At 51.9% G+C, this 18,301-nt stretch overlaps 1 protein-coding gene across 7 annotated transcripts in view; it reads left to right on the plus strand.

The window, feature by feature from the left end:
- The window catches only part of FRY (FRY microtubule binding protein), a 344,350-nt gene that overhangs the window by 163,288 nt on the left and 162,761 nt on the right, over positions 1-18,301 (plus strand). Inside the window, exon 1 of one of the 7 annotated variants that reach the window (XM_036228425.1) lies at positions 2,159-5,607. The exons of the other annotated variants lie outside the window; for them this stretch is intronic. Coding sequence (XP_036084318.1) covers positions 5,547-5,607 — 61 coding nt within the window. The 5' untranslated portion in view covers positions 2,159-5,546. Of the gene's footprint in view, positions 1-2,158; positions 5,608-18,301 lie in introns of those variants that run through there. 7 annotated transcript variants of the gene reach the window in all.

The following is an 18,301-nucleotide window of genomic DNA, read 5'->3' on the forward strand; positions in this document are numbered from 1 at the left end:
TTCTTGGTTAGCAGAAATCTCATTGACCCTAAATACGAGGCGTAGTGTGGAGGACATGTTCTAGAACTCTCCCTGGGCAGAGCAGGGCTGGGGGGCGGCGGCCCTCTCGGTGCACAGAGCCATATGGCTGCGCTTCTCCCCGCTGCTTTATGGCACCTGTAGAGGCCACCTCGACCCAAAACAGCCGTTCTAGACCCCCAAATAGTGGCGCTCTTGCCGTTTACATTTCCACGTGTAAATTTCTCCTTTGGAGCTCTCGCGTGCTCTTCCCCTCTCCCCGTCTCTCCCTCTCTCCCTCTCCCCCTGTCAAACCAGTAAAGGTGATTCGTAAGCACTGGATGGAACAGCCGGCTGGATCCCTCGCATCCAGCGCGACCAGCTCCGAGGCGCTGCCGGTCCCTGCACTCTGTTACCCAGGGCCCGATTCCTCGAGCTCGGCCGTCGGCCGTTTCACCAGACTCTGCACACTTTAGAGAACAGTGACGTGTGCAGGACCAGTCGAGTCTTGCTTCCGGCGACGCTCTCTTAGATGCACCTCCCTGAACTCCAGGGGCTCGGAACTGAGCCCGCACTGCCAGCTTTATTGTATCAATACGGACACGTGGAAGTCCTCCAGAGGGGTTCGCCCTCCGCCCGCGCAGTGTCACCCCGAACACGCCCCTGCTTCTTCTTCGGGGCAGCTGTTCAGAAATGTGCTTAAGGACCATCGAGGGCCTCCCGGTTTACCGTAACTGTGCGGCATTGCCCTTGCCTTTGCCGTCGTTGTCGTTAATTGTGCAGACGCTTCTAGAATCTTTGCATCTATCGCGCGATCATTTATTTGTTCCATCCTGCCTTTTGATTTTCTGCATCCAGTTTGCTGAGGGTTTAAAAACTAAACAAGTAAATTTGATTGGCTTGTATATAAATAAAAGTTCGACTCGGAGAGAGAGCTTGCATTAGTCTCGATGTCTAAAGTACATGGGTTTTGTGACATCTGTTTGGGACAGAGCATTTCATGTAAGCGCTTTCGCTTTCCATTAACATCTAATCCCTACGAGGCTGTTTTAAGGTAAATAACAAATTAAACACAGCACAAGTGACCCCAGGGTTTTTTATGTTTACTTCCTGATTCTTTATGTTTTGAGTGGTAGGTGTGAGGTTATCAGCTGGATAGCTCTGCTCGAGATGGTAACTATTTTTAACTCCTTTGCAGTCCCTTGTCTGGGGAGACAGTGTACAGGATACTCAATTGTCATTTATTATTCAGTATTCCCAGAGGCCATTGGTAGCTTCCAAACCCAGCCGCCCATCAGAATCACTCACGAAGTCTTCAAAGACGATACTAGCCTCACGAGAGGTTCCTAGTCTGTAGGTCTCCCTGATGCCCTGGAACCCATCCTTTTTAATAGGGCTCCCCGGCTTTGAGTCAACCCTGGGCTTCTGTCAGACCCCTCCCCCCAAAAGAAGTGAGCTAAACTTGAGAGACAGGATCAATGCATTAGTCCTCCAAAAAAAATGTAATTAAAAGACTGCAGGCTGGGGGAGGCTCGAGTTAGAGGTTACATTTCTAGAACCTGGGATTATTTACAAAGTGTTTGGTGGAAATCGTCAGAGAAAACCTTTTGGCGAAAGAGCAGAGCGTTTGGAACCCACGTAAATGATTTGGCTTCTCAGTGACACGTCTTCCCTTCCGACTGTGACTGCAGCTCTCCAGGTTGGGTTTAAGTGGCGATTTACGAGCCAACGGCCGACGCCCGGAGGTTTAGAGTGGGCCTCGCGGGGCCGGCCGGTCTGTCCTGTGGGCACCGCACGCCCCGATTCCAGAGGCGCCCCGTGCGGGAACAAGCCGGCGTCCCCCAGGGGCCTTCCCGCTTAACATCTGCTGGCGCGTCTCTTCGTGGCATGTGCCGTCAGGTAATGACGTGCCGGGCCAATGCCCCCACAGCCAGAGGCCCGTTTCAGAGCCATTCCGTCCAAGCACAATGGCACATTGTCCTTGGCGGGTTCTCTGTCCTTGGCGTGGCCTCCGCAGGGGCGAGGCCCGCCTGCAGGTGACGTCTGCTCAGCTTGTACTTTATTTGGCTCCGAGCTTAAGACAGCCGCGGAGGTTTTTTGTCTCTGAAAGATTTGTTAACACAAGTCGGTGAATACATTCTATGCTGCTGTATTCCCCTCTGGGCCCGACGTCTATTGTTAACTGCCCTATTTCCGTGATGATATTTTAACACCTGTGTTTACTTAATTTCTAGAAAGACTCATAGGCATGTGGCTATGCAAATAAAATGTCACCATTTTGTTACTGAAATAGTTCATTGAATCTGTCACATACTGGTTCTCAAGTCTCTGTGAGCACGTGTCGTAAGACCAGGGACAAAAATAAAAATCAGAATCGTCATCAGCTGAAGTTCCTCATCGCCGCAGGGTTTTGAATGCGAGAGCTAATGTGGCAGTTGGGTCATTTTACAAGCTGTTTTTTTCCTTCAAGCTGGAAAAAATGTTTTCAGTTGGTATCTAAAGGGTGTTTCCTCTTTCCAGAACTGAATCGAGGGGGTCCACTTTAGGGACAGTGAGTAGAAGCTGGTAGGTTTAATGCGAGCGGCTGTGATCGTACCTTCAGGCTTGTACCTTCAGGCTCGCGGCTGGCCAATAGCCTGAGAACATGGACTTTGATTTGCACTTTAAAATATTTGTAGTCATGCCGCCGGGCCACATAGAAGCAGAAACGAAATCTCTGCGGATATTAGATTTACTGTTAAAGAAGCAAAAAAGCATCAACTCTAAAGTCATTATTCAATTAATACTTGAGGTTTATTGTGGAATTACCAACTGAACATGCCGGCAGTCCTATTTATTTATTAAATTTAGATTACATTGATATGAATTAAAACGCTGATTTAGTAGCATCAGGGAACAAGCGGTCTCTGAGTAAATTTCTCCCCATCATGAAGCTTAACCCTTGAAGTGTCAAAAGAGTTCAGCTGAACGGTTTTAAATAGAATTCTTCCGAAGCTGCAATCTACTGTTCTGTGTGTGTGTCTGTGGTACAGGATGCCATCGTACTTTAACTGTGTCTGAACGAATTCAGACCATCAGCAAATGTATTAATGGTTCTGGAATATACAGGTATCTTTGGCGCCTCTGAAATGCTAAGGGCTATCTCTTTATATACTTCAAATCTGTAGGCTGCTATCCTTAAGTTTCACGTCTGCTTTCGTGGTTGTTTTTTGATATGCCTATCAATCATCAGGTGACAGCTGTCAATCATCCGTCGGTATGCCCGACTTCAGAGCCTTCGCCCACCTCTGACTTGTTGCTTTAACTCGAGCGTAAGTGGAGGGGAAGTCAGTGTTATTATGGCATCACCGTGGGAGGGGGACGCTCTGCGTGGACGTGGCGAGGACCGGCGGGCGCTCTCGGCTTCAATAGGACTCTGAGCTGTAATTGATGGACATGGAGCCATCTGCTTTAATTCCAGAGTCACCGTCCATTATCAATTCAACATTCGTGAGGCCCTGGGCACCCAGAGGCATGAGCAACGTGGTTCACGCTGTTCGGACATCGCCACACAGGGACACCCAGGCCGGGGACGCATCACCGCGGCCACACTCTAGGGAACTCAGCTGGGGTTTGGATGCGTGAAGTTTCTGGGGAGAAGCCGATATTTTGGGGGCCACTCTTCAATGTATGCAAAGACAGCTACTCACAGGTCACCCCCATTTAGCAGTCTCTATTTTCATTAAGGAAAGTTCTGGATACAGATGAACAAACATGGACACTCTAGAGTCTGACAAGCCTGTGTTTGAATGACCTTGGGCAATCTTACTTGTGCTCCTTTTCCTCGGCTCTGAAATGGGGGTGGCGAGGCCGCCTCAGAAGGCTGCCGTGCAGACGGAGTGGGGTGGCATGTGACAGCGCCGAGCCGAGCACCCGCACCCAGCAGGGCGCCCACTCGCGTCCGCTCTCTTCCCGCCTTTTTTCCCCTGTATCTCCCTTAAATGTGCTTTAATAATTGGCATCTGTAACAATGGAAAAGTGTGGCGATCGACACCTTTCACGTTTTTACGAGGCCGTGTTAAGTCACACGCTTTTCACAGAGTGACAGTCACATTGTTTGAAAGGTCGGCCTAATAAGAGCGCTGGAGACCGAAGCTGACGAAGTGTGAATTTTCGATTGAGTCTCCATTGCCATTTAGGTAAAATCGAAGAAGTGGCCTTCTTCCTTGGAACGGGGCCGCCTCCGCCGCGCGCTGTTGGATTAGTTGCCTTCACCACGTGCACAGCGGAAGTCAACGTCCATCAGAGGCCACGGACGCACCCCAATCCACTCTTCTTGAAAAGGCGTCGCGAGCCCTGCACCTGTGCGCCACGGAGGTGCCGCGGGGCACCGTGGCTGGCGCTTGGCTGGCCGGAATCTCTCCGAGCGCTCGTTCAGGTCATTGGGATGCTCGCCTCTTTCCTGTGAGATGTCAGCGCACCTGTCGGTTCTCCAGAGCACGCCGTTTTGTAATTCCCACCTGTGTTGCGAATGCAAACGTGCAGTTGCCCTGAGTGAGTCAAGAACGGGCATTGCTCGGGTTCCGTGCCCGCCACAGCCGTCTTCGTGAAGAAGCAGATTGTCGCTGAGCCTCGTAAAATCCTTCCGTCAGAAGCAATGCCCGTCGACAGTTGGATCAGTTCCACTTTCATTCCGCTTTTAGGAAACTCTGCATTTCCTTCGCAGTCTCCTCACCGGCCTAAGCCCGCTGTCTCTTGAAGGTGGCACAAATGATATTCAGCGATATCAGTTCTTTTCTTGGGCTTAGAAATGAAGTTTTTTTTTTAACAAGTCCGCTCGGGCTGCGCCTTTAAAATCATATCACCGGAGACTCGGGCGCAATCCCTTCCCGTGAGCAGTTTTGTCAGCAGGTGTCCGGAGTTTCATTTTGCAGAAGGGTGTACGGTTTCTCCCTGGCTCTCGGCCTCAGAGGCGGGTCCTCTGCTGTCGGTTTGGCCTGTGAGCATTGAAGCCACGTAAAGCCGTTTGCGTTTGTGGCTGAGAGCTGCTTGTCGCCAAAGCAGAGGTTTGTCACGCAGCCCGTGTTATCTCTGCTCTTCCGTGTCTTCGGTCACAGGGGCACAGCAGCCCGGCGGGTTGGCTCTGCGGGCGGCACGTGCCCGGACTGCCGGGACTGTGTGACCGGCGTGGGGGCCAGGCCCGGGCCCGGAGGGCTTTGAGCGGCTCACTCATCTGTCAGCCTCGCATGTTCCTACGGATAAATATAGACCACGGGCACAGTGCGAGTTGTAGGTCACTGTCTTACCCTGCGGCTAAAAATTGTCGCATTGGTGGGAAGGGCCTGCCCGGGACAGAGGACTGTTTTAGTCTGTCTTCTACTGTAGGTCTGTAGCACCTGACTGAAAGTACACCTTGGGCCCCAGATCAGAGAGCTCTTCCTTGTGGCCGAGACACAGATGGTGGCGGGGAGCTGCGGGACCATGGAGCCTGCCGTTGTGGGGTTCAGCCCAGGAGCAGACTCGCCGTGAGCGTCCCGGCCTGCTAGTTCGTTCGGCTTCCGGTCAGGCTCATGGACGTTACAGCCGCGTGCTGGAGACGCTCCTGTGTGATCAGCCTCATCAAAGGGCTGGGTAGGTGCGGGGGACCGGGAGGGCGGCCGGGGGGAGGGGGCGAGGGGGCAGCGGCCGAGTGCAGGGAGGGGCCTCGGGGCGGCTCCGGAGATGGTGGCGGGGGTGGTAGCAGTGGCACCCACGCCGGGAATCACTTGCCATGTCACCCGTCAGAGACACGAGTGATGCCTTTCAGGGTTTGTTTGGATTTGCGCTATTTCGGGAGTAAGGTGTGGTCATTTTTGTACAGAGTCTACAAGACAGCAGGCTGTGATGTAATGGTGTTTTCTGGGCACTTAGTTTCACTGAAAGATTCAGTATGACTGTCCCATAAAATCACTCATCGGTAAAAATAGCCGGTCTGTGTTTGGGCATCAGCTAATGCCGTCTTATGCAGTATCACAGCTCAGGTGGGACTTATGCTCAGTCTCTCCCTTCCAAACAGTAATGTAAATATCCCGATTTTGTTTGAAACATTGAAGTTGGCCAAAAGCAGTTTTTCCCTTGACTCTGCGTTCTCCAACATTTAAAACATAAAATGCTTCTCCTTTTTTTTTTTTTTTTTTTTTTTGTTTATGAACTTAAAAACAGGATACCACATGTTAGCCAACATTAAATGGATCCAAAAGGCTTGCCGTCACTTTTTCTTCGTTGGAGGAATAGCCCGGTCTCATTACCTCTAGCGTAACCCTGTAGGAAATATTATCCTAAAAAATAATAAGAGGAGACTTCCACGGCACAGGATTAAAGGCGTGCATCTCAGGTGTTCGCTGTTTAGCTTTCTGTTTAATGAAGATAGGAGAAGTTAGTTTGTAAATGGCGAAGCGCAGCCTCTTACCCTAATAGAGGAGAAACGTTTTGTTTATTAATGATTAAGGAGCTTTAATTACTTCTTAATCATTCTACCGAACTATCTCTAATGAAATTATTAGATATTTACACATAATACCATCCCGTGTCGAGGAATAAAATCTGTGTTAGTCATTAATATACCCCCTTTATGCTTTCTAAAGTAGAGTGTGTATTAGGGAACTGTTTTTATCTCGAGAGATTTGTTTTTTTTTTTAATGCATAACAAATACATAAGTTAAATGATAAAAGTTACGGTTTCATGTATTTCGGGGGAAATGCTGCATCATAATAGGACTTTTGAGAGATGCTGAATATTTTTGGGGGAGGGGGGCGTCTCTCGGAAATGTCACTGCGTTTCCACCACACGGACCTCCGGCACGGTCTGGTTGGTGTCCCAGCTTGTGGCTTTCCTGCTCGCAGTACCCGTAAACGTTTCCGAGAGATGGGGAACGACCGATGTGTTTCTGTTATCACGGCGTTATCCTAGTCCGAGGCGAGAGACTTCCGGTGGTCGTGCGTGTCAAGCCAATTTTACGTCCTCACTGTACAGTCCCGCCACTATTGAAGAATTTAATGAAACCTAAAATATTTTGCTTGGCCGAGCTGGCATCTAAACACATAAGCGCACAGGAACCAGGAAGTTCATAAATATTTTGATGTTGATAAAATAAAAATCTAATCAGACCAGAAAGGATTTCACGTAGTCGGTTACCCAATGTTTACAGAGCTCCTGCTGTATACAGCTGCACTGAAGATAAGCTGGAAATGTATCCTGTGTTTTGCGTATTAAATAATGCACATGCATAACATCTGTATTACACATGTATATGTACAGTATTGTACACACGTGTGCGTATACTTTGTAGTAGAATGTGTATTGTAACGTACGCCGTACCTGTGTGTATGTACGTTATTTGATGATATAGTGCAGGGGTCTCCAAGCCCCGGGCTGCGGGCCGATGCCAGTCTGTGGCCTGTTAGGAACCGGGCCTCCCGGCGGGAGGTGAGCGGTGGGCGAGCGAGCTCCATCTGTGTTTGCAGCTGCCCCCAACGCCAGCATCACCGCCTCGGCTCCTCAGGTGTCGGATTCTCGTAGGAGCCCCGGGCCCTGGTGCCGGAAAGGCCGGGGACCGCCGACATAATGTGCGATGTGTCTTAACAAAAACCTGTGTAGGATCACACTCTCCTCAGGTCACTCCTCTCATCTCATCGTGTCATCTCCAAGTGGGTCCTGGAGGGGGACGGCCAGAAGCTCGGGTCGTCACCCTTGTTTGTCAAAACAGGCAGTCCCCGCACCTCCGGCCCGCGCTGCCCTCGTCGTCCCTCCGAGCTGGGTCCCCGCGGAATGCGCCCACGAGCACAGCCGCAGAGCATCTCGGGGCTCCGTCAGCATCCCACTCGGTGGCAGGAAGGGCTTCCTCAGTGTACTTGCGTTCACAACCTTACGTGTCGCAGCGCTGCTGCTAATGCAGCAGGTGTTTATCGAGCTAGAAAGGGAGGCTGCAAGAGGAACAAAACCCATCTCTCGTCCCTGTTGCCCGTAAGTGTCGTGGAGAAGACAGATAGGAAACAGCTAGAAATACGTTGCTCTGTATCAAGAGGCAGCCTGCGCAGCCAGGCAAAGGGACGGAGGCTGTCACCAGAGGGAGGTGCCAAGTTGCGGCCGCCCAGAGAGCCTCAGCGAAGCCAGGGGTGAGCGAGGGAGCCGCCGTGAAGCGACGTCTGTCCTGCACCCCCGATCGCATCTGCCTCACAGCCTCCTCTGGCTTGTGGACAGTTATTTCTGGGTCTCAGCCTCACTGTCGCCAGCCCTGCCCTGACGCCTTGGGCGCAGGTGTGTGCCTCCTGTGTCTGTCCGACGGGCTTCGTAGCGCTTCCCATTTGGTCGTCGTGTTTCTGGGTTTTTATCGCGTAACGCCCGTCTCCCCTGAGTGCTGGCGGCTGTCCTAGGATGGGAGTCACGCCCGGCTCCCCCGCCCCCCAGGAGTAGAGTGAGCCTTCAGTAAATATTGGCGACCAAATAAATCAACGAATTAATGAATGCCTTCCTAATTTCAATTGCTCTTCCATTGGCCGCTCCACCTGAGACTGCCCTGTGGCATCTTGGGACTGACAGCACTAAGTCGTGAACATCTTTCAAGTTGTCTTTTTAAATTTATCTTCGTGTTCTCCACAGAACTTTGCAGAGTGCCTTGCCCAGACTCTCACCCCAGTAAAGGAGAAGCGTTTTGTTTATTAATGAAATGGCGTTACTTAGTGAATCGATTAACCGATCGATCTTGAGATGAAACCTCTTCTGAAAGGACCCAGACTGTGTCGTGACCCAGGTCTGATGAAGGCTCCTCTGTACATGGCACCCGGCCGCATTCGTCCTCGCTGTGCTGTGAGTGTAAATGCTCCAAGATCTGCCTGTTGCGGTTCTACACATTCGGTCGATGCGGGAGGATGTGGCGGGCTTGGCAGACGTTCACACCTGTGCGGTCGAACCTGTATCATAAATGGCGTGCACCGCTTTTAGATGATACTTTGTTTTGCAACTGAGGGTCTAAGACATTTCTTTACTGTTGCCATTATAAGATAGAGGAAATGTTTCGCAAATGAGCCTTATCTTTTTGAAAAGTGTTTTATTATGAAAATTTTCAGACAAGCACAAAAGGAGGAAAAAAACCGTACAACGCACAGCCTGTTGCGATCACTCCGACTCAACAGTTGTCGAGATTTAATCATGTTCGCTTCATTTATACCTTCTTTCCCTTCCTTAAAGCATTTCGAATTAAATGGAGGCGTCGTTTCAATAAACTCCAGGTAGTCAGTACGCATTCCAGAAAACATGGATATTTTTGTATCCACCCACAGTGCTATTATCATACCTAACGAAATTGTCCACAATTCTTCGGTATCACCTAATACCCAGTGTACGCTCAGGTTGCTTTGGCTAGCATTTTTTCAAAACGTCGTTCAATACTTGGTTTGCTCCAATCAGATGGGGACGAGGAGCATCGTTGCGTTTAGTTGTTCTGGCTCCTTCCATCATCCGACCCTCGGCGCCGTTTTCTTGTAGAACGGACCTAATTCTGGATTCTCTTTTTCTCCCTCGTGACATTCAGCTTGTTCCTGTGCCCCTGTCGCTGCTCGTCAGGGGACAGCAGCTCTAGTGTTTGGGAAACTTGGTGGACGTGGCCGTCCGCCACAACGCCAGGGTCATACCTGATCTCGGGCGGGGATGCCGAGAGCCACTCCGTTGTCCCAGGAACTCGCAGCCAACGGTCTTCCTTGCTTGGGTGCCACAACCCCGACCAACACCCTGCCCCAGGAAGGGACTTCCGAGGAGGCCTCCAGAGTCAGTGTTCTCAAAAGGCTTCTGAAACACTTTGTTATTGTAACGTGTGACCAGGAGACGTATCTCGCACGTTTTCTTTATTGAGAAAAGGCCGTGTGACTGGATTCCGGGTCCGTCCATGGAAGACACGCTCTTCCTTTCTCTCCCGACGGCCCCATCCGGGTTCCCGCCGTCGTCATTCTTCTCGGGGTGGGTGCAGCGGTCGTTGACTTGTATCGGCCCTTGAACAGCACTTTCAGAGCCCATCCTGCAATGACACCGGCTGAACCTTCCCTCCCAGAAACCCGCCGGCTCCCAGTCGTCCCACAAGTGAAGTCCCGACTCGTTCGCTGCCCATTCAAGGCCTTAGTTCTAATGACAAGGATTAAAAACCTGCATTTTTAGAGGACGGAAGAATTTTAAGTTTTCCACATATATGCTTGTTCAGTTATCGCACACGCAAAGACGATATTGTGGAATCAGATGGATTCAGTTCAACAAATATTAAATAAGCACACGTGTTTGATTACGCCAGGCACCGAGCTGAGTGCTTGGGACAAAGACGAGACGTAGTACTGTTCTTGAGGACTTAGCTCCTTGGTGAAGGCGCAGGTTGGCCGTATGTGCTGAGACAGGGTCGCGTGGTGGGAGGGTGACCGGGGAGGGGACGCGGAGCGATTCTTGGCGGATCCCTCCATGCACCCGCCATGCTGCCCCCTCTGCCCACGGTGCCCTGTTCTCATTTCTCCCCATCAGAACCCCGCCTGCTTTTTCAGACCTCGGTTGGGCGCCGTGTGCCCCACAATGTCTGGCTGATGAGGGGCCCTCCACGAGCACTGGGCAGACTCTCGGCACATAAAGTTAAAAAAAAAAAAAAAAGTGTTCACACAAGTCTTGCGTTTGCAGCGGGGAATGCAGACGGGCTTCGGCTCGGGTTCACCTGCAGCGAAGGGAGCTGCCAGTCCCAGAAGGCCACGTGGGGCCGGGGACGAAGTGGAGGTGTGAGGAGAAGGGTCGGGCGATTTGCGATGCTTTTCTCCGCAGAGACAGGCCCTCGCTGACTCATCACCGTTCAGGGGAGGGGAGGTATTAATTGCCAAGCGCTCGAATTGTGAAAGTTTTGCATAAGTGATATTTTTTACGCGTTGTCGGTGTATGTTTTCGTACTGTCGTAGACCACAGAAAGGACGCCATGCATGGCTTAGCCTCCCTGAGAGTAACAGGTGAGGGACCGAAGCCCGGTGGTGGGTCCAGGTGTTCCCCAAGGTCACGCAGAACCACACTGGGACGCAGATGCCTGACACCTGTCAGTGCTCTGTGTTTTGCCCACAAAGCATTAACTTACTCGGAGTTAACAAAGCCTGGCAGTTTTGCTGTAGGTAAAAGGAATTATAAACAAGTTACCAACTGGGCTAACTGGTCCCCTTTGCTTTCCGGTTTGTTTACCCCAGAAGTATCAGAGTGTGCTCTCCACACGTGCGCAGGTTATCAAGCTCCACCCCGGACCCACTGGATGGGGGGCCCTCCCGGGGGACAGCAATGTGTGCCGCTCCAGCCACCAGTGACCCACGTCATGAGTCAGCAGAGCTCTTTCCAAGTCACTGTAAAAAAAAAAAAGAAAAAAAGAAAAAAGAAAAACAGGGCCTTGTCCGATTTATCACAAATTTCAAATCAGCGGATTTCAAATCCATGAGATTTTGCTGCATAAAATTAGCCAGAAGAGGAGGGAAATAAAAAAGGGGAGAGAATGAGAGAAGGGTGAGAGGGTGGCCAGCCAGGGTCACATGGATGAGAGCGGTTTGTCATTTCTGCTGGGGAGAAGTTAGCTGAAATTCAGGATTATCCTGCCTCCAGCAGGTTATTTGATCTCCTCTGACTGAGAAGGGACCTTGAAATGTCAGCGTAACCTCATCTTCTTCCCACAGACCTTGGCAGACATCCTTTCAGGCTCTGATGACAGCGCCTACTTTGAAAATCGGGGGGCCAGTCCACGTCATGGCGTCTTAGCAGATGACAGACGTTTATAAAGGAAGTCACTGAAGCATTACTGTCGTTCCTCTGAGATAAAATGCTGAAAGGCAGAGGGAGAGAGACGAGAAAAGAGGGCAGGGACTCGGCACAACTTTCTATCGACTGGACTCCTTCGCTCTCGCCAAGGTCTTCAGTCGGAGGAGGTCAAAGACTGGAGTGGCTTGGCAAGGCCCCAGGTTGACGTAAACGGAGAGCTGTGCCTTCGAGTTCACGTGCTCCTTGTGAGGATGACAACCAGCTAAATGTTCTACTGTCAGTGTATTTAGGCAAGAGTGGCCTCTAGACGTCCCTAAGGTGTGTCGTTAATCAGATGTCATATATTTTTATGCATCCTCAATTCTCGATGCCTTTTTGTACTTTTATCTTTTCTCAAAGCCCCTCCGATGGCCAGAAGATGCATTCAGTTTAAAAGGGCAGACAGCCTGGCGCTCGAAGGCTGGATGTCATGTGAGTCTTTCTAGAAAATGACCAATTCTTCGAATCTGCAAGCAACCTCATTCTCCAATTCACATTTATATTTTATCATCCCTTGAAGTCCCCAAATTAGCTGATGCCAGGGAAAAATATGGGGGATGTAAGGAGATTTACTTTATTCAGTCTTCATCATAGGTGATGTTTTTGGGTTTTTTGTTTTGTGTTTGCTTTTAAAGATGGTGATACAGGAAGCTCACAGGATATGCTGTCAAAGAGACATGGGTTCAGATCCTGAGTCAGCCACTCTGTGACCTTGGGCAAGTCGCTTAACCTCTCTGAGTGCACATGGTCTTATCTGTAAAAGGGAGATTGTCCTTCTAGGATTATTTTCGAGGATTAAAGATATAAATTATCCCAAAGGTATCTTGTGGACCCTGAAGCTCGAAGAAACACAATTTAAGAACTTTCAGATTCAGAGAACTAAATAGTTAAAAGAAAGTTGGGATGTAAAAATGGGAGGAACATTCTATGTAATCAGGTTTTAATGGAAATTAAGCAGAACTTAGCACATCATTGACTTTCCTTTTCTTCTGAGACAAAAATTATTTCTGAGCATTTTTAACTGTCAGTCTCTTCTTGACCTGCTTTAAAATAAATAAAATTATCTAGGAATCATTCATCTCTTTCTTAAGAAAAGTTTTTCTGTTGCTCAAACGAATTGTTTCTTCCTATCCCAATATTTTCCATTTCTCAATAATACTCTTCAGAGGAAAATAATTCTTCCTATCATACTTGGAGGTTTCTTTCTTTTCACCCTAATTCATTTTGCGTGACTCTCCGGGTCTCTGGTCATTTTGAGGATTTGCAGTCCCCTTTAAAATGCCTTTTCTTAACACCGTCCTGGATGCATTAGTGGACAATTTATTATCGTTCTATACACACTGTGACATGTTCCCATGGTAGCTGCGTCATCCTCGGTTTGTTATGTTTTACGAAACGTTCCTGTAATTCCCGAGAACTCAGTAAGTCTTACAGGAACAGGACTGTTGCGGGAAGCGTGTCCCCAGGAGCGACCCTGGTTACTCAGGGGTTTGCCCGCGGCGCCGGCAGTGAGCGAGGCCCTGAGAACAGGCAGAAGGGACGGCGGATCCGGCGGCGAGCGCGGAGATCTGGCGAACGCACTCCCGTCAGTGGGCCCGTCCCCAGGTCGCCGTTCTGCTTGGAGCGGTCATCGCGCGGGGTCCCGGGGCACGACACAACAGGAAGGAAAGCGCTTTCTGTTTCGGGTGCTCAGGGTCCGATTCCAGTGATGGGGCCATCAGAAAGAGCAGGGCGTGTCTGGAGCAGCTGGCCCTGGGCTCACCTGCCTTCGGAGGCGGGAAGGGCAGGCGGGATGGCCCTGCCCTCCGGGCCGCGTGCCGTGTGAGGATGCCGCGAAGTGGGGGGCGCGGTGGTGCTCGTGACCCTCGCAGGCCGGTCGGACTCTCATTTCCAACCAGAATGGAGGCAGATGCGGGTGGGGCAGGGCGGGGTGCAAGGCGCCTCCCGTCTGCGCCCAGCATGGCTCTCCTTAGGGACCAGCTTCCGCCCTCATGCACGGCAGCTCCAGCCTGTAACACCTGAGCATCTCCGGGCAGGTGAAGTGGGCGAGCGCCTCTGTCCGCTCCCTCTGTATAGTTTTCCCTTTTTTCTAATGGAACGTGTTGCAGTCCGGCATCGTGTGAATGTGTGTGTGAGTGTGTGTGTGTGTGTGAGCGTGTGTGTCCAGCATACCGCCCTGCCTCAGTGGACTGTCACTCCGTGAAGGCAGGATCCCTCCGTTCCGTTCACCCCCCGTCTTCCCGGTGCCCAGAACAGTGCCTGGAGCTTGCTTCCTGGGGACACGTATCGCCACTCATGGCCTCCGGGGCACTCGTGGGGGGACGCATCACAGTACCTCCCCTCCCCTCCACGTCAGTAAAAATGGAAGCCGACTACAAGTGGCGGGTGTTGGCATCTGTGTCGCAGTTAGGGAGCCGGGTAACCCTACGAGTGTCGGTACCTCCAGGAAATTGCCCCGAAGGCCTTAGCCGGCTGAGGTCGGCCGGGCTGAAACAGAAGGCGTTGGTCCAAAAGATACCGATGGTCGAAAGGTCGTCCCTTGTCGTCGGAAATAGACCTAACGAAGAGTCAGTAAAGGGGCCGTAAAAGTGTAATATGGACTTCTTCCAGATTAAAGAGCAGGCCCTGCTCGATGTGAGAAACAGAGACTCACCAAAAGAGAGGGAAACACCTCCCGAAGCCACCGACCCAAACCAAGCCGATGCCGGATAGGAATAATAAAATGACCCCAACAGAACCGTCTTAAGGCAGAAGAAGGCAACAGAGAAAACTTAGAGCACGTTTAATCTCAGATTAAAACATGAAGAGCAAGCAAGTTTCCAAACGACTCAATAACCGGAGACCTAATAACGCATATCTGTTAGTGACTGCCTCTCGACCCCGACCCCAAGTCAGGAGTGCTGGCTCGAGGGGCTTTGCAGGGACACCGGGCCATCATGTGGAGAAGAAAGATGGTGTGGCACAAGGAGAGAGGGCGAGGGCAGACGGAGTCGAGGCTTCGAAGCTCGGCGCATGCACGAAATTTAACTGGGAGACGGCCTTTGTCCGTCCGCACGTGCGGCTGTTCCTTCAGCAGGTGTTCCGGGGGAGACGACGTGGGACACGCTGTCAGGACGCTCATGCGGAGGCCGAGCGGCCGGAGTCCCCGACGGCGCCGTCAGGCAGAGCCAGGGAGGCTGGGCCCGGGCCCAGCCAGGTGGGCGAAGGGGCGCTGAACTGGACCCTGAAGTGTGGGTGGACTCGCGTGTCCGGGGGGCTGGAGGCAGGCACAGCACTCTGGTGGCCGGGGGGACAGTGGACAATCCAGCGGTGATCGATGCGTTCACAGAGCAGGAGACCAGGGCCGAGCGTGGTGGCTACCGAAACGGTGGCTGGTTTGTCTGTCGTCATCAAAAACACATTTCAGTTGGAAACCAAACCTGTGCACAAAGAGGCTTCATTCTCGACAGCTGAATTCTTACAGAAGGTGTTTCCTCCCTTTATGTACCAAAGTCATCTTTTTAGTTTTATCCTTTGAAAGACAAACCTTCTAGAAATCTCTTTTGCGGTTTTCCCCACCTTCTCAAATGCAGGACTGTATGTCTGACTTACTGGAACCTTTTCACGGGACTCAGGGCCGTCTCATGAATGTTAATTGTGACCACATGCTGGTCGGAGTCGAGGACGCCCCAAGCCTGTGAGAATGTCACATTCTGTGGCCTTGTACTAACTGGCTTCAGGCAACTGCATTTTTAAGTTCTGGTGGCTCTTTAAAGTTAGGCCTTCCCCCCCCCCCTTTTGCTGTTACCGTTTCTATCCAGAGATATTGCACTTTTCTCTGGTAATTTTGTTTCCAGTCTGTCGTGATTTTAGAAAGTAGATGATCGATCTTTATTATGCGTAGATTAAGAGCAAACAAGTGTTGAGGGAGGGTCTGATGATTTTTCTATCGGCAGCATCCTAATTACATTAGCGTGGACTTCGTGACTCAATTTTGACTCCTAGGGTCGTGTGTTTCTTGATTCTCAGCTACATTGTCATCAAACAACTGAGTAACCGAAAGGCGCCATGTCATATGTTTATTTCGAAACCCCAGCAATGCGCCCCCTGCTCCCCGAATCACTTCGGGCTGGGTCGGGCTGGGTCGGCTCGTCTTTGAAGCTGTGCACGCAGGTTTTTGTGCTCACAGGATGTCTGGCTTGGAAGTATGGGTCAGTATCATTTTTTACGATGGCAGTGAATTGGTGCTGTGGCCTTTTAAACGGGAGACTTCTCTGTGACATTCTGGTACCTGGCTGTCGGCTTTGCGGCAGGACTGTGAACGGCCTCTCGCGGCAGTGTGAGTTCGAGGCTCCCGAGCCTCACGGTCAGGGAACTGGTCTTGCATTTACCTGTCACATCAGCCTGGTGATCGCTGGTCTTCTAGAAATGGACGAGATCCCGCGGAAGATGAAAGTGATGAAAAGCCGTCCTCCGCCTAGACTTCCCTGGTGCGCATTCCTGTCTCCAGGCCGGTGGCATGACACCCCCGCTGCATCAGGAAGACGTCTCATGGGGTCGGATGTCCCTCTGTAGCCGGACTTGGCAAGCATCCCACTTCCGCGGAGAGAGTGGGAGGTCCAGCAGGGGAGGGGCCCAGGGCTTCGTTTGCATCACCTGAGTTTGCACACGGCCCTCAGGAGCTGCTCGGGATGCTCTCAAGCTAAGACTCTGAGTCAAATCCTGCCCCGTGCTCCTTAACACCCCACTACTGCGTCTCCTTGCACAGCCTCCTCCCTGTGAGTTACTTCAAGACGTGCAGAAGTCAAGTACGATGTCGTTTTAGTTAGCTAAGGTGTGCGGGTTTCATCCATGGGAAGAACTCTGTGTCAGGTCTGGCAGACCACAGTCTCGTTAGAAAACTTTTCAGAGATGCATTTAGAGGAAGATGTGGTCCAGTCACAGGGTGACCCAGAGCAACACAGCGTGACCGACGGGTAGATACTTGGGTCACCTGTGCGCTGCGTCTTCCTCAGGGATTGCAGGATATACAGCTCCAGAGAGCGTGAGTTAGGTGTCGGGATCCAGCGACACCCACCCAGCAGTGAGGGGGCCCCGGCAGAGACAAGACCAGAAGTGGCTCTCGAGAGACAGGAGGCCGTGGCGAGCTGAGGGCAGGGGGTGCAGCAGCAAGAGAGAATGGGGTGGCCCGAGTGACAGCAGCGAGCTCGCGGGCCAGCGGGGCGTCCGTGCCACCGAGGCGCGGGGCGCAGGCGGACGGGGGGAGGCCCAGAGCTGGTCTGCGGTGGGTGACAACGCTGGGTGCGGCTCAAACGCTGGACAGAGGCGTATGCGGCGTCCAGCCCGCTGCGGGAGGCGCGGCCCGGTGCAGGAATGGACGACCGAGGAAAGGCCCCAGAAGGGCCGCTCCGTCCGTCCTGCGTCGGCCCCCGAGGGCCACGACTCGGATGGCGTGGATGCGAGTGGAGAGCTGACGAAGTCGTGCACGGGCGGCTTCATTTTTATAGCCGAGGAGGCCATCGTCTTGGAGTTTTGTGGTGTCGGAAGGCTCTAGGCGTGAGGGGCGCCCTCGACTGCGGGGCGTCCAGTGCCCTAGAGAGAAGGGGCAGAGGCCAGAGCGGGAGGCCGCAGCTTGCACAACGAGCGCCAGTTCTGCCTCCTGGCTTCCTCAGGGCCGGGCTTCAGGTAGAACGAAGGCAAGAGAGGCCTGGAGTCCCCCTGTAGTTTCGAGAAGAGAGTTCAGTCTCCGCGGAGCTTCCCTTGATCATCACTGGTCACCCCCATCCCCCTGACATCCTGTGCAAGCCGGACGCCCACCTTTTTCTCCATTCTCTCCTTTAACCTCTGCGTCCGGTCACCCTCGGCGGTCGAGTCGTCCTTCTAAACGTCCGCTCCATCGTTGTCCTGTCCCCAGAGCCCCACGCGCACCCACCGCTGCATGCCTTCCCTGGATGGTGGGTGCCAACCATCTTCCAGACGCTTCGGCGGAAGGGGCAGGGCGTGTCAGGACTGAGCGCGTCGGAGCCCAGTGAAAAGTGGAGGCGCGAAATTTCCGTTTACGAATAAAAAGTTTATTTTCTTTAACCAGAAGATGAAAGCGGTCGTCTGACTGTTGCTTTCTGAAGGGGGGGAGGGCCACTGGCCGGGGACCCACGATCGGCTCCGAGGGGAGCGCCCCAGCTTCCACCAAGGGTGACGGCAGCGAAAGGTCAGACCCACACTTCGGACGTCCACGGGGCCCTGCCTGAGCCGCTGGCCTTTATTTATTGTTTTTGGGATGGGGAGGACATGCCTTTTAGAGCGAAAGCCAGCTGGGCTTCCAAAAATTGGTTCTTGGGAACTTCTGGAAGATTTTTTTCCCATTATTTATTCCATTATTTTGTTTTCCATTATTAAAATGATCACAGAAGACAGAGAATTCCCAGCCATTAGGAAGACCAGGAATCCCTTTTTTAATATACATTTTCTTACTGTATTTCCCTAAAACATAAAAAAAGAAGCCCAAACCATCTTAAATGC

Source organism: Rousettus aegyptiacus, unplaced genomic scaffold, assembly GCF_014176215.1.
Source record: "Rousettus aegyptiacus isolate mRouAeg1 unplaced genomic scaffold, mRouAeg1.p scaffold_m13_p_11, whole genome shotgun sequence".
In the NCBI taxonomy this organism is placed as follows: domain Eukaryota; kingdom Metazoa; phylum Chordata; class Mammalia; order Chiroptera; family Pteropodidae; genus Rousettus; species Rousettus aegyptiacus.